General features: G+C 37.3%; 1 protein-coding gene across 1 annotated transcript in view; it reads left to right on the forward strand.

Annotated features, from left to right (window-relative positions):
- The window catches only part of PTPRM (protein tyrosine phosphatase receptor type M), a 341,545-nt gene that overhangs the window by 167,110 nt on the left and 157,342 nt on the right, over positions 1–17,093 (forward strand). Inside the window, exon 13 of the mRNA XM_031062267.1 lies at positions 5,093–5,167. Within this exon, the coding sequence (XP_030918127.1) occupies positions 5,093–5,167 (75 nt within the window). The remainder of the gene's footprint in view (positions 1–5,092; positions 5,168–17,093) is intronic.

Raw genomic sequence — 17,093 nt, forward strand, 5'->3', positions numbered from 1 at the left:
CACATGGTGTTTGGAAACTTCCAGAAGTGTTTATATTGCTGAAACAGATCACTAAACATATTATAGAATTTTCATAGAATCATTTGCATCCTTAGCTGAGATTTAGGAAATTTGCTTGTTTGTTTGTTTGTAATCATAAATTTATTAATTACTTCTGGTTGTCTGCTTGAACACAGGGCTTTTAAAATATATTCTCTGGGTTTTTATATGATCTCATTTACATACATATATATATGTATTTATATAGTAGAGTTGTAAAATTGCCAGTTGCAGAGTACATACTGGCTGCTTATACATCTGTAGTGAAAAATTGCCCCTTACTTGTAAGGAATTACCTTAACTTAATTGCTGTATAAAAGAGAAGTGGAGATACCATGTTCTTCATTTTAATGAGACAGATCAGCTGTATTTACTCATCTGTCAGCAGATGATACTGCCATTTGTGAGACAAATATGTATAATTGAGACAGTACTGGCTATAGGTTTTGTCTCCAAACAGGGAAACATAAACACATTGCTGATCTATTTATCTTTGGGGGCTAGATCTATCTGTGATTATCTTTGTAGTCTCACCTTTTTAGTACCTTTAGCTGGTGGCAACTTAAAAGCCTGAGAAAGAAGTGATGGAATAGTATAGTTGACTTGGAGATGGTAGTAGAGGAACAGGAAAGAACATGCTGCTCTGAGTGGGAACAGGTAGTACCACCTGGCAGTTTGGGCACCTGGCAAGAGCATGAAACAAAAATTGCTTCATCCCTATACCACTGCACCTTGTAGGAGATCATGCTTGTTTCTAGTGACTCTCCCTAATGGAAGACATTCCACCATGATTTCCTTTACCTGTAGACTTCTCAATTTCATCACTACCTCTAAGTCTAAAAGTAACAGAAATGTTAGCATGAAGTTACTCCTGTTGAAATTTTGTGTACTCCCTAATTTGACAAATATATTTTCGTGCCTGTTTGAACTGATTTCTGGCTGCTTCTCTTTTCCAAACCAAAGGAAGTAGTTTTAGTTTCAATATACTGGCTGCTTACTAAACCACAGAAATCTTTCAAATATCTGAACTCAACCCAAGTATAATACAGATGAGAATTTAATTCCAGATGCAAGTGAAATCCAGTATTGTTTTCAAGTAGCTTCAGAGATATCAGGGGTGAACTAGGGTGCATCAGAAATCATAATAGATGATTAGAAGAATGGATTTTAAAGTTTTTGAAGATTTGTATTCTGGATCACTAATGGATGTTCAACTATTTAAATTACTTGACTGACTGAAAATTTTTACTCTCTCATTTGAGAAGTGAGAGTAACTTCATGGATTGGAATAGCTCCCATAGCAACAAGCTACTTTGAGCTAACCCATTTGGCAATGGAGATGTGAGAAATGCAGCTTTTATTTTAATACAATCTCTCAACATTCCTGTTTTGAAAGCATATTTCAGATTTTTTCATAATAAAATAATGTTAGAGGTTGTTGTGAGGACTTTTTTTTTTAAACCAGAGGTAGCCTTGGTGGTATTTTTAGTCCCTGGTGCAAAATTTTCTTGGGGGGCTACAGTAAAGCACTGATTTCCATGATTTAAAATGGAATGCTTGTATTATATTTTTAATCTGTATTAATTTAAAAAGATTAAATGGAGATCATGACATATTTTAAGATGGTATTAAAAGTATCTGTCTGCACAGCTGTTTTCCCTTTGGATCTAACTGAGATACTTAAGGGAAAAGCAGAATTTTGTGCCCTCTCCGGACCTCCCACATTTGCATTAGAAGAAAACAGCAAAAATTATCTATAGGTGTAGGTCAGAAATCACTATACCTGCATTGGGACAAGACATAAAATTGTCCTCTCCCAATCTCCTCTCCCTCTGTTTAATCCCCACAAACAGCTCAGTAAAGCTCAGTACATTCACATTGTTTGTGCCCCAGTAAGCAAGGGCTGCTCTGACCATTCTGCCAGATTTCTTAGACTTGCACCATTTTCCACTGGGCTTTGAGACCACAGTGTAACTACTAGACAGTGAGCTACTTAAGCTCTATGTGCTTGTTATGTCCATCTACTTATGTGCTGGAGTGCTCTTGACAAATAAGATTGGGAGAGCTCTCCAGTACCACATCTAGCTTTCACATACTAGTAACATTCCTGAATTATTTGTCATCTGGGCTTCTCTTATCTTCAGAAATTGACGTTTGGTGTTTTTAGAGCTAGAGGATGTGCTTCAGGACATTCATGTATAAAACTGGTAAAATCTTCTTTTGAATTAAGGTCTGATCCTGAAAATACCTACAGCCTTGTGTAGGCCATTGGAACCAGTAGACACACTGTGGATTTTACTATGTATGTGAGAAGCCATATGGTTTTACAGAATCACAGAATATTCTGAATTGCAAAGGATCATCGAATCCAGCTCCTAAGTGGGTGGCCCTTATGGCAATTGAACCCACAACCTTAGTGTTGCTAGCACCATGCTCTGACCAGCTAGGCCCTAATCAAGTCAATCATGTACCTGCTTTTGCACACAGAGAATAATCTCATCGACTACTTCACAACTGTTCCATCTTAAAGTAGAGATGTAAGTATTTTACTGGATAAAGGCCAGTGCCATTCCTAGGATCAAGAGCCCTTCCTAGGATCAAGGTCACTCAGGTAACTTCCAGGTTGCTCCACTGAGCCAGCTGAGATTGGCCAGGCCGCCTCATTGTGGTTAGCCTGTTTGAAGTCTGCCCTGAGGACCAGTATGGGGATTCAGAACATGTCACAAGCAGAGCTATGCCACTTGCTTGTTATATTCCCTTTAATTATCTCACCTCCAGATAATAAAGTTGTTGGTGCCCTTGAGACCTTCTTAAGGTCAGTGAGAGTTGGTTTTATCAATGTCCTGCAGTGTTCATTCCATGGCCCACCATACACTTTTTATTTTTTTAAAAATAAAAATATGTAATTGTAATAGAAACATAATGTTCATGTCCCAGATCCAGCAGAACAGTTCTGTACCTTGAGTACCCTCTTCCCTCCCGTTGATGTCAGCAGTAATAATGCATGTGCTCTGCTGCCGAGCATGTGCTCAACTGGCAGACATTAAACCTTGTTGCTGTGTCAGAGACCAAGTGCAGCAGATAGCTTATTATCATATTGACAGGTTTCCTGTTAGAAGAGTACAGCCTAGCTCCAGAAAAGTGCAGCCTAATTCTGCTGGGTCAAATGCATGTCTGGGGTCAGTAGCTAGATAATAGTTTCTCATTCCATCAAGTGTATTTTAAACAACCTCAGTTTGTACCCTTTTAAATAATGATCTTGTTTTATGACCATTACATTTTTACAAATGAAACCCTGTTAAATGTGTTCCTGTAGAGATCATATAAAAATCCTGATTGCAGTGATTACAAGTATAAATTAAGATGAGAATGTTTGATTTTGTAGAGCTGAAAGTTCTCCTGCTTCTGATGAAGTCAAAGGAAGCCTTTGCCAGTGACTTTGTTAGTAGGAGGATCTTACAGCCCATTATTATGATGTGGAGTCTCCTGATCTCAGTTTTCTGTAGAGAAAGGCTTCTGGGACCTCTGTGACTATTTGGTGTATATACAAATGGGGAGACTGCAGGGTTTCCACTCCCATTATTTTTGACAAGATAATTAAACAAACAAACAAACAAAAATCTGGAATAGCTTTTTGTACCAGTGGTAATAAAGGTTGTCATATATTGCTTGAAATATGGCTTTCATATTCCTACTCTTTCTTCAAGCTAAATGACTGTAAAATCTCAACAGACTAAGTTGAAAACATTCCAAAACTCCTCCAAGTTTATTACTATCAACTTTGTGGTGGTTTGTGATTTATATTAAGACTATATTTCCTGATATGACTTACAACACTGTCTAGATAGAAACATCTTGATTATCTCCGAGGAATGCAGTTCTCGAGAGGGAGGCATCATTGTTCTAATTTTGCAATATTGGAAGGCTTTCATTAATTATGAGAGAGAAAAGGATATTATAATATTTTACATCCAATAGCAACAGTACTCTAGAAGCTACTATCAACACTGCAGTTCAGTGTTGCAGAGGGATATTTCCAAATATTATGCAGCAGCAGTTTTGAGTTTAATTGTCTGCAGATGGTAGATGATCTATTTTCCTCTCTCTCTGCCACATTTCTAATAGCACCCAGGCTGTTCTATGGTAATGAGTGATCTTTCATATAATTTTGTCCTTAATTTTCCAATATTTTTTCTTTGCATCGTTCTCCAGCTGCATCGTGTTGGATCTGACCTTTTAATTTTTTTAATATTCCTTAATATATATGTATCACAGCATGCTTAACCATTTAGAGGCAATCATAGAACTGCTGGAAAACAAAGAAATAACAAATTTTATTAATGTGAGCCACAGTAACAGTTGTCTGTAGCAGGGAGTGGTTGTTATAACTCTGTCAGAAAAGTCTAGATATTTTAGGATACAAACAAGTCAGGGTTTCAGCTTTTTCTTGTGAACTTGAAACTCAGACCTGGGGCAGTTACACACATACTTAATTAAAGGTGTGCCACCTCTCAGCGGTCATTCTCTGTATGCTGAACATTAGGTATATGGGCAGTGCATGCATTTTTAGAACAGTAACCCAAGTGGGTACAAGAAAAGTTAATCTTAACTAGCTCAAAAATGCTTTACATAAAAATTGTCTTTTAAAATTGTAGGAAAAATGTAGTATTATGAAATAGGAAAATAAAAATGAAACTAGCTCAAATTACTTGGAGAAGTTGATATTAGAGTACTCTGAATAATCGGCTTGTTTTCACTTAGAAAGCTTAGTGCTGTGACTGGCAGAGCCAAAGAGTCTCCAGTTTCCTTAAATGCAGTAAATAATGTGCTTGGAGTCCTTTTCCTGAATGAAATTCACACATGACAGCTTATTAATTTGCAGAATAACCGCACTAACAACTAAAAATGAAAAGGAACTGGTGGGAGTTTTTTGGTTTTAATTTGTGAAGTTCAGACAATAAATGACTGACCAAGATTCTTCTTGCTGGCGTAGCTTCAGTCTGGCTTTTTTTTCCCTCATGCATGCTGACCTGGAACTCTTCCTTTGCCTTAGCTGCGATAATCGTGACTCAGCTTACAACACCATACATTCGCATCGCCCCTGCTGCAGGCGATGACCAGCTAACAGGTGAGATGTTCAAGGACAGACCAGTCACCATGCCCATTCTGTCTCTTTCTCTTTGGCTCCTTTTCCCTGACAGTCTCTTCATTCTCTGCTCATGAACAGTTTCCTGTGTTAAAAGTTCCTTTCTGTTCATAATTTTTTTTCCCTCAGCTCCATTAAACTCAGTGGTGTGCTTGGCACCAAAACTCACACACACATCCCTGTACATATGACTCCGCTGCATGTGCCCATTGTGTGTGTGATCTGTGGAGTGTTCCTTCAAGCTGCATGTTGTAAAGAGATCTCATCTTGCTCCATCCATAAATTAAATGAAAGTTTGCATATAGATATATATTTGTGCTCCTGTTTATTTTTTTCTCTGTTTTTAGATCAAGACACTAGAATTTTTGAGGCTCAAAAGTTGCATATGCAAGTTAGGACAAAGATCTAGTATTAGTGGATTCAGGGGTTTTTTTCCTGTGTAATGGTAGGAAGATCATGTCTTTTGGCAAAATTTCAATATGAAAGAAACTAAAGAAATAAAAAAGATTCATTTTTATTATGTCATACGTGAGTTCTAGGATTAAAATAAAACAACCTAGCAAGTGACATATGAGAATGAGCAAGACTTAAGGATTTAAAATCTAATTGTAAAAGTAAACTCAGTATTCAAGTGGAACCATTATTAGGCTGTATATGGCTTGAAGGATGGCTTAGAATATGCTAGAAAACCTTTGTGATCCTGGGGAAATGATTGATTTTGTCAGAAAAGAAACCTGTGCCTAAAACCTTTCAGGTATTTGTAAACATTTTTATTTTCAAAGACAATCAAAGAGCATTAAAAACTCTAGAATCAGAAGTGATGAAATATCTAATAGGGGAAGTAAACCTAGTCCATCAGCTTTTAGCATATGATAAATCTTTGCCTTTTTGAAGAATACTGGCATAGTTCCTTGGGATAGCACATTGTTACCTAAGAGATGAGTTCAGATGTCTGGTATCTGGATACTGCTACAGTAAATAAGAGGCAGTTAAATGATTGAGCTTAAGATAAGAGGATTAGTGACATGTCTACTCTAGCTTTTAATTCTGGGGTATGTGTTATAATAATAAAGCTGAGTGATCCATAATGCCCAAGTTGCCTTGTCAATCACGAAAAAATTGCTTCATGGAATACTTTTATTTACTAATAATGTATGAACTAACTAGAATAACATACTTACAATGCCATTAGGTAGCTTGTTCTTGTTACTGCTGCTTGGCAGAAGCTGTGTCTGCATACATATTTATACCTCAGTTAATTTTTACTTGACAATTCAAATAAAGCATTGAAGAGACAGGATCTCTTCCATATGCTTGAACTTCAAGTTTTGATTTCTTTATCACAGAATTCAAATAAGCTTCTGTATTTTTCCATGTAGAGATTGAAATGTTTCTCTTCTCATGTTTTGTTTTTTTATTTCAATGCAAAACTGGGTAGCTATAGGTAATACTGGAGGCATGCCTGTTCCACAAGAAGATGATCACAGTACTTAACAGTGAGAGAAAAAAGATATGGCTAGCTGGCTGTAAAGAGATATGGATAGCTAGCTAACATATGATTTATTTCATTGCTTTGTAACTGGTGGCATTGGCAGTCTGTGGTTGTCTGTCAGATCTGTGAAGTTTGTTTCCTTTTTCTTGAAAAGAAAATAAAAATGTTCTACCAGAATCTAATTTTGTAGTGAAAAAGAACATATCAGATTATACCTGCCAACAGCATTTCTAGCTATTTGTAAAATGTATTAGAGAGCCTTTGAAATACCCTCATCATCTTCCCACCCCCATTGCATGTTTGAAAGACTGTGCTCAAAAGGAAACGTCTTCTTCCTCATTTGCCACAACTGCAGTAGCAAGCGAAGAAACCTCGCCCAGCCCACATGGTTGTCTCATGAGAGCAACAAGAATTCCTGTTTTTCTAGGGAGACATCCTGTCTAGGGGTCCTTGGGGCAGGCTTTTCAACGTCAGGGCAGTACAGCAGTAATGGGATCTGCAGTACCCATGAGAAGCACAAAGGGTTTCTTGAAGGAGATTTACAGAAACTGGACCGCACACGAGGGAGCTGAGTGAGATACACATTGTCCCCACATTTTTGTCCTATAAATTTCAAGACTGTGGAAAGGATTTCCACGTAAAAGGATTTGTTTATGTGAAAGTACAGGGGTGTTTCTAGCTGTAGTTACCACAAGCCCTGCAGCTGTAACTGTTAAATGTCACCTAGCATTTTCTGTTCAGTGCTTTTTCCTCACTTCTTTGCTCAGAACCAAAATAATTATATTTGAGATTAAGAAATTACTTTCATCTTTTAGCATTTGAGGAGATACATAAGCGGCAGTGGGAAGGTCAAGGATGGCATTTTCGGGTTTCTTTACATTGGAAGTTGATGCTTCTTGCATAATGAAAATTTAAAATCTTGGCTGCATTCCTGAATATCGTTACCAAATTTGAAAGGTCTGCCTCTTCACAAATATCATGATAATACAGCTCAGCTTTCAAGCCAATTCTGCTTGCACTCATTTCCTCCATCCTCGTCATCGTCTTGCCTCTTACTGGTGCAGTTGATAAACAATGCATTATTAATTTCTCTTTGTCCTTCCTTTCTCCTTCCTTTTTCATATAAAAATAACAGGTCTACCATTTAAAGGATTATAGGCTAGTTACCCTAAATATCTTGACAGCCAGTCCAAGTTGCTTTTGCAGCCCGTAGCAAAGAGAACTTTTCCTTGCACTTAAATACTTACAGTGTAGTTGTCCTTGAGTTATAGAATAAGGTAACCTAGTGTAAAAGCTACTGTGTGATTTTGATTCTTAGAAGCCAAAGCAGGGAAATCAGTGTTTAGTCAATACATAGTTATCAGTGGTCCAATAATATAGTAGCTAAGGAATTCAAATTTGGGGGATAGTGTTTAGCTTTCAGTGTTACCTTACAAAAGTAACTAACTTGAAATCTACTCAATTGACCCTGTTGTTCAACAGACAGAGAATATCTAATATCTTACACCTGTGTGCGAGGAAAAAAGATTATGTATACATGAAGCACAGTAGTACTCATGATACTGTCTCCATGTTTTCATAAAAAATTTGGTTTAACATACAATTGAAATCATGTAGAATGTTATCAAAAAACTTAACACATAAAATTTGATTGTATGATCTTAACTTCAAAGTTGAATAAAAAAATCCATCTTTTTGAGAAATACTGAAATAATTTGCAGTTTGTTTCAGTATTTTGTAAGAGACACTTCATCTAATAGGTTTAAATTGGCCATATTTGGTATTCACTTGGCCCTCATATATTTTGTTCTCTGCATTCTGATAAAATAGCATGCTTGGAATCATGATTAGGGTGTTCATTCTGTCAGGCATTTACTTAATTGTGGAAATATGTCTGAGCTACTTGTATTTGAATTAAAGTATTTCCATTTGTGATTTAGTGGAGCAGCCACTACTTTGCTGGATATTATTAAGACTGATTTCCATAGAACGCCCTTTTTACGACCCATTGTAATTACACATCCAGCTGCAAGAGAGAGCTCTGTATTGCACATTCTTCATACATTAAATTCTTGGTTTAAATCAAATGCAGCAAGATCTATCAGAAGTTTTGTAAAGTAACTGATACTTAGTGATTGGGAAGATTTTCTTTTTTTTGTAAAAGAGGCAAAAGCTTATAACACAAATTAGTTTTATACTACACACCTTAATGTCTAGATGATCTCTACATTTTATAAACAAGTTAAAAGCAGTCATAAAATAATCCTAGTAAGTTTCTTCTCCTTTATGAAGTTAGCACCATAATAAAATATACCTATTTCTTAAGATGTGCATTCAGTACCCAGCAAGATTTGTTGCAGTGTTCTGGGTCGCATTCTGTTCTCAGCCATTCCACTGTAAAAGTGGAAAAAATAGACTGAAATCTTTGATTGATTAAATTGCAACTTCATGGAATATTTTATGTCAAGAGATTTACTCCAGTTTTGTACTGCATTTCTGAAAATACAGTTTGTTTATTAACACAAAAAACAACAGCATAAATTTGAGAAGGAGTTTTGCTATTTACCTCGATTGTTTTTGCTTTACAATGCATCTGAGTTGTAGCAACATGTACTGGACAGACTTTCACATTAATTTTTTCTCCATCCTGGACCATGTAACATTGATTTAGATGTACTCTGACGTGCTAAAACTTGAAGTGCTGTTTTGGGCAATGTAAAACCCACTATTTCGTAGTTGAGACTATTTCCTAGTTGAGTCTGTAATAACAAACCTATGTGCAGACATGTCTGTCTACAGGTTTGATACACTATTTCAGAAGTTTATTCTTGTCTTGATACTTCTGGGCAACTTTGCATTAGTTGGAGTTGTGGATAGTTATCCAGGGGAGAATAAGCACCTGTGTGCTGTAAAGTCAAAGCCATATTGCAGTGCTGTTGCAAGATAAGTGACAAGGAAAGCAGAATGAGAATGGATCTGACTTTCCAAAGTGAAATTCTAAGCCTGTTTTTATGTGATGGCCCCAATGATTGTTGTACCAATTGTTCAAGGATTCCGGTCCCTTTCTCAGCTGGGCAGAATGCAAAACAAGGAAATGTTCCTACTTTCTACAGCACTGGCTGAATGCATTTCAATGGGCTGAAGTGTCACTTGTGATTTATTGCCCATTTTCGTTCTTTTATGTGTTATATTTGTCATTTTTGCAGTGACAGTTTCATCTATAAAACAGTATAGTTACAAGAAAATGTTAAGAGGATACAGGAGTGCCATGGGAGTTGCTGTTTCCTTTTCTTCCTTTTATTTCCCTTAGTATGTTATAGAGTCAAATGTCAGGTTTTCTGTAAGACAGTGCTGCCAAAGCATCTATGCTTTTAAGCATAAGTACATTTTCCACAGAGCAACTGAAGAAGAGCTGAAGTTAAACAATAAGACAAAGAAGGCCTAAAAATAATGCTAATAACATTTCCCAAATGGTGAAATAACCCATAATACAAATGCAAGCCATTGCTATCTGTACACAATAAAGAGCCAAACTTGATTAGAAGTCAGTTATCAGTGTGATTATATTTGTTATATTAAATACTGCACTTCTTGTTTTAAAATAATCATTCCTTTAATGTTCTCTGGAAATGGGGCCTTTCCAACTCGCATGCATAAGTAGAAGAAGAGGGAGGATAAACTAAGTATCTAAGTAACTAAGATATCAGCAGTTTTTCTCTGGCCATTGATGCTTCTGGTTGGCCAAGGGGGTGTGGGTTCTTCTGCTGTCCTGGTGCTGCATGGCCAGAGCCACTGTGTTACACACCTGGGACAGAAACAGCTGGAGAAGATCCCATGAACTAGAGGAAAGTATCAACCTTTCCCTGCCTTTAGGAAGGACAAGTGGCCTAATTAGGTATGTTTACCGCTGTAGCCTAATTAGGTATGTCTTTTATTCAGGGCAGTTAAAAAGTTGGTTGCCACAGAAATAAGAGTCAGTCACTGCAGGAGCTGTGCTACATCCCCCAAGTACAAAACCATTCTGGAAGTTGGAGTATTCCAGTTCATACCTGAGAGAAAAATATGATTCCAAGTGTCTAATATCTCCTTCGTGACAAGAGTCATCCAAATTTAATGTAAGCCACTAAAGATGGGTCTGTTTGGTTCATCCTAGCTTGAAAAATAATTTGTTCTCTTAGTAATGTGTAATCTTCATGTCAGGATGTCTGTGAGGCTGAGGTTGGGCTGGGAGGAGAGGGAGCTTTTCTTAATCACATTACAGAGAATGGAAGCATAAAACCCAGTCATGAAAGTAATCATATGAATGAAATGACCAGGATAAATTCTTAACAAACTGAATGAATCTGTCATCTGTTTAGTACTGGTTCTGGTCAGTATCACACCTACTTCAAAATGTTTCAGCATCAGCAATGTACAGAGAACAGAAAACCTGAAACTATGCAAAAATAACAGTAGGTAATTTTTAGAGCATAACTGTCATATAGTGTGTTACTTCATTTCTGTATTAAAAAAATATGCCTCTGATTTTTACATTTGAAACAGAGTTTTGTATGTATTACAATGAAAAATTAAGGAGATACAAGGGAAGACAAAGAAACTCAGAGATATAAGTAATAACTAAAAAAACCCTGTGAATTTCAGTGTTTACCATCTGTAGTTTCTGACTGTATTCATAAAATGCTAAGCAATTTGAATTTTAACTTGAAATAAAATGTGGGACCAGATGTGGGTAAAATAATCTGTAGTTCTTGGAGTCTGCAAATCTGGTGTTTGTACCACTGGAGACTTTGAGAAATGTTGAAGGCAATGTTATGTGGATTGCCTCTGTTTTAATGTACAGGTGAGAATTCAGATATGTTACAGTTCAACAGAGTAGTGCAGCAAAGAGAGTAATACTGTCAACTTTAAGCTAAAGTTACAGAACATACTGTCTTGGGCAAAATAATGTTTCAGCAACTCATCCAGTTTAGTTTCATTGAAATAGCTCAAATCTGAATAAGTATCTAAGCCACATTTGTCTGCTGGTAGTAACAGTTCAGCACTGTGCAAGCCATAACTGCAGCTATTGACGTGTTTTTAACATCATCTTCAGACAATATATTGAAAATGTCTGCAAGAACCTCTGATTTTAGAGCCCTGAGAAAGACACTCAGGTGTATCTGTGCATTTTCAAGTCTTCATTTTTCAAAAATTTTGAATTTTCATTTCCTTCCCTTCATCTGATTTTCTATCAATGCTGAGCACTAAGAAGGTTTTGTGTACATAGAAAATTCCCGTGCAAATGAAAGTTGAGTCACAGTTTTCCATAAAAATGAACAGAAGTTGGTGTCTTGCATGGTTTTAAGCTGTCAGGAGGAGAAATAAGTACTATCAGTTTCTGTTTAAACTTTTGGGTTCACATTGGAAGAACAAAGTAAAAAATAGAGGAAAATAGTAAATTCTAATTGGTCAGGAGCAAACAAAGCATTCTATAAACCTTTTTGAAGCAAAATAGTTGCACTTTTCAGTATGCCCACAGCAGTAGACTGCTTCTGGTTATGAGTCAATGTGTCAATAATTAAAAGTGAAAAGAGCTTACTATAAAAATGACTGTTCAGAGCATTCTTAATCAAGTAGGACAAGTGGAGATTTTCCTTTAACCCCTAAAACCTCCAGGAAATAAATGAAAACCCAAATGTAAATCAGTGATAACTATTCAGAGGAGGCCTAGTCTATTCTTGTCCCTGTACTAGGATATTGGTGCATTCAACATTATTTCAGTCTGAATAGGTTTTTTATTGGCAATACTATAAAAATTTCTGAAATGTGAACAAAAGAACTGCTACACTGTATTGGCACAAAGACAGATTTAGAATTCTGTGGAATTATATTTCGTTTGTTGTGCTGATTCTGCTTTCCAGTTCCTCTAGCTGACCTTCCTGTCCCAAGACAGTGTTGACTCTGAAATGCTTTAAAAGAAGTTTTGAGTCTTTTTTCCTACTTTTTATAAATTTATCACAAACATATTTTTCTATTTTATATTTCTTCATGCAGCATTACATGTATAATTCCATTTATTTGTTAGTAGAATGAACTATGTTCATTCTATGTTCATAACTATGTTATGTTTTCTTCCAGGAAAATGTGTGGGTAGTGAAAAATGAGAAATAAATTCCAATTGTGATTGTTTTTGAAGGATTTCTGAAGAATCCTTCATAAGGATTGCAGTGGGAAGGAAGGTTGGTAGTGGAAGTCACCAGGGATGTCAGCCTCATATGTGAGCCAGTGGCAGAGCTGGCAAAAACAGCCATGAGTGTTCAGACCTCCCACAGGGATACCTATACTGCATTACCCTCTGCCTCTCTCCTCCTAATGGCAAAGTAACCAGGCCTTCACTGACTTTCCACTTGGACTATTCATTTGTGTTCCTCTGCTTAAGTCCTTGGCTGACCGTGAGATCAGAAGATGATACCTCACTCTGCTACTTCTTACCCATAGCTTCAGGTTGCTTTGTTCCCATGCTGGATGTGTTCCCTTGCATTCAGGGATGGAAAATAAAACAGGTCTGTTTGTCCAGGCCAAAAGCATCTAGTGTTGTAGCTGAGTTTTACCCCGAGTAGGTCAGCTCCAGAAACGTTACTGCGATCTGATTTCACATCTTCTCTGCTTGGTAGAAGGCAGTTGAGTACTAGAAAACCACATTTTGTCTCCCCTGAAGAGGGCAGAGTCCTCTTCAGTCTTCAAATGCATACCTTTCCTGTTTCTAGAAAACAGCTGAAATAAATTCTCAGTGGTGTTGGATATTGCTTGTCGTGTCTCAGTACACTTTCAGGAGTAGATCTAGTGTTGAAAGCATGGGAGTCAACAAGAGGTCTCCTTCAGAAAAAGGTGAAAGTCACATGCATGTGGTGGGTCTGATGGTAAATTGTCCACTTCTTCTGTAGGGATGGCCTGAAAGTGTCTCATCATATTGGTCATTGTTGTGTTTGTGTAGTCAGAGGGGAGTTGGTGAAGAAGCCCAGTTTTGTCTTTCCACAGAAGTCAGGAGGATTTCAACTTTTATTTCAGTGGTGGGAACTGTTTTCAGATATGCTGCCATGGGGCTTTTCAATTTGTTGGCATAGAGGTCTGTGATGTGTTCCATAGTGGCTGCTTCTTTGGCCACACATAGTGAATACTTATAAATGTGTAACCATCCTTTTTTTCTTCATACAACAGACTAAAGTGTGTGGAAGTACCCTTTAGGGTCATTTGAAAGCTTAAGGTTCCAAAGACTTTATACTTTTTTCCCTTAGTAAATTATTTATTTCCTAGAAAGAGATACACTGTATCTGTATATTTGAGACTTGTTAATAATTTCTGGTTATGGTACAGCTATTGAGTGTGCTTTAAACATCCCCTAATGATTTCAATGCTGTTAAAGTGTGAGGGCTTGTGCTTTTTTCTCAAATTAATGAGGGCTTCCAGCTCCTTGGGTGCCCACAAAAGATGAAAATTTTTATGAATTTTAATTATTTAAGTTTCTTTGCTTAAAAGAAAAAGCCAAAAAGGAGCTAGTAGAAAGGATGGTGGCTTTGTTTCAAAGGAGAAATGAGCTGTGTATCAACACTTGCTTGTTTAAGTTTTTTTTTAAAAAACAGTCTCCAGAAAAAGTCCAGACTAAATAGTCTGGATTAAAATCCTGTTAAAAATAGATTGTGATGAGACCAAAAGTCAAACTGGGAACTTCATTTGTTTTAGGCATGTTTTGTAAAGAATGTTGTTATTCCTGACAACCAGAAATGCAGATGTTTAACCAAAATAGTCTTTCTGCTCACATACACCAACATGAATCATCCACCAGTGAGAGACACAGTTCATGTGATAGTCAGTTAAATGAGTTGTATTCATCAGTGAAATAGCTCTTTGCATGTCTTTTCATGTTGTTCTTTGTCACTTATATTTACATTTTCCTAAAGAATATCATAAACAAAATTAATTATTCATAACTATTGCTACACAGCAGAGCCTTATTTTGATACTCTCTTCTTATCACAGACATTCTAACAAGGCTGTATTTTCCTCTATTTAAAAAACACCAAATAAAAAATGTACCAAATCAACATGCTGGTCCTTGGGAAATACAGAAACCTTTTTCTGGGCAAAGAGGATCTGTACACAGCAATATGTATTGTGATGATGATCATAAATTGCAAAGAAAATACTTTCCTGCTAAAATGTAAATGCTTGCCCTCCTTCCCAGACTTCAAAAAAATAGAGTCACGAGCATGACATCATAGGAGGGAAAGTCAGACTGTGTTGATTTCAACACTTAAATGACTCCTATGCTTAGCAAAATAGAAGGAAAACATTGTCTCTGCCATATGAGCATTTCCAAGAGAAACCAGGAACAGAAAGGAACAATATTGTAAATAGAGAAGTAAACAGACCTTACTCTTGCCACATTTCCAAAACTAATATATTCAAGACATGGGCTAGAGAGAAAACTGAAAAAATGCTGATTAAAACCACCTTCTGGCACAAAGTGTACCCTGCCCAACAAGACCTTGTAATGTCCACCATATGGACAGAAACCTGGAGTTTTGAAGGAGAGCGAGGAACGCTGATTGGAAAGCTAACAATGAGAATGGCAAGGGAGAACTCACTCTCCTAGCTGGAGTTCTACCAGGAGTAATAAAACAAAGACTTTGTTAGCAGAATACGTGCTGGCTAGCAGATGAGGACTGAATGCCAGTCACTTAGAGTATAAACAGAAGAGCCAGGTGGTAATTCATTTCATCTACAGATCTGTATGTGTTTTGGGTCTTCTCCAAGACAGGCTCAAATCCTGGCATCTGGAATGAACTTGAAAACATGTCAGACTGGCTTGTCCCTCACAGCATCAGTAATGCTGCTGCTGCAGATTTATAAATAAGGGTATCATTTTTTGCAGTCATGGGTGAGATGAAGGGAGAAATGGTGTTTCTGGAGGAAACAGGACATTTTGCACTGCTGCCCTGTTGCAGTGTGTTTTGGGATTAAGGATTGGGTTTCCTGTTGGTCATTTGACATTTGTAAGGACCTACCTCTGTGAAGCACCTGTTTTCATACCAAGATAGACATATCATCATTATTTCTAACTTTGTCACACTGCCTTTTATCTCAGCCCTTTACTTTCAGCAACTCTGCTTTTCCTACCTTTATGTTAATGAACCTTTATGTTGCTTCCTTCCTTGAAACACCCCAACCAACATCATCAATTAAAACATTTGTAAGTCCCTCAAATCCCTCCTGAGGATCTGTTTCTCCTGTGGTACTAACTGGAAATGCTGAGTGATACCAGCTAATTAAAAGAGCAGGAAGGGTAGAACTATTCGGGTATTGCAAATACATCTTTTTAGGGGGTTTTGCCTCCCCCTTCCCCCTGTGATTGCTACACCTGCCTCCTACAGCCTAGCTCAGCTAGGTTGTGTGCTTTTAGTGGCCAAGATTACTTAGCTGTGTGCCTGCCCTGTTCTTAGCACAGTGGGGCTCCCAGTCTGATTTACAGCTTCTAGCTCCTACTATCAGACAAATAATAGGAAGTAATGATGATAGTAGCCTCTGTAATTCATGTTGTCCTTGGAGAGCGTGGAGAGAGTCTTTAAAGCCAAGTTTTCAGTCTTCTCACTTTGTGGCAGGGACAGTAGGAGCCTAGTGATGGGTGTTCCAAGGAAGCATCATACCTCTCTGCCTCTCTTCTGCCTTGTACCATTTGGCGTGATTTCTGCCACCTCATCACAGTGCAGCTGTCACACAGGGTATAATGTTTCATTTTCCTGACTCACTCTGTAGAATAACTCAAAAGTAGGTGCTGAGATATGATAGTTGAATCTCACGGCCTGCATAAAAAAATCACAGGGCAGTTACTAACTCAAAAGTTGGTTTCAAATTTGACTGGAAAATGGGATGATCTGAACTAACTGTATTACTATCTTAAGGCCTTGTAAGGTTAGCCGTTACATCAGTTACTGGAGCACCTGTGGATGAAATGGAGTTGGAAAGGCTTGCAAGCCTTGCTTGGTAAGAGGCTTGCAAGCGTCTTTCTTTGCGAGTGTAAAGCTGCAGAAAGGAAGCACAAGAGGCAGGAACTACGGTCAGCCTTGAGTGGGAGAAATAAAATGGAACTGGTCTAGTTAATTAATAGAAGAGATTATTTTTTGACTCAAATAAAAAACCTGGATTTTTTAAAGACTGCTTTAGATGAAACAACCTTAAGCTAGTTTTTACTAGTAACAGCTTAAATCTTACACCTCCCTTTTTAAGTATAACCAGGAGGGCCTAGACTTTTAAGCCAGGATTATTTTATAGGTTATTCTGTTCTGTAAAATAGTCCGTCATTTCTAAGTACATTTTTTGTAGAAAAGAAATACTGAAAAGCAAGGCCAAACTTCGTTCATTTACAAAGAGAAGGAGAAA

This window comes from Geospiza fortis, unplaced genomic scaffold, assembly GCF_000277835.1.
Source record: "Geospiza fortis unplaced genomic scaffold, GeoFor_1.0 scaffold471, whole genome shotgun sequence".
Taxonomy (NCBI): domain Eukaryota; kingdom Metazoa; phylum Chordata; class Aves; order Passeriformes; family Thraupidae; genus Geospiza; species Geospiza fortis.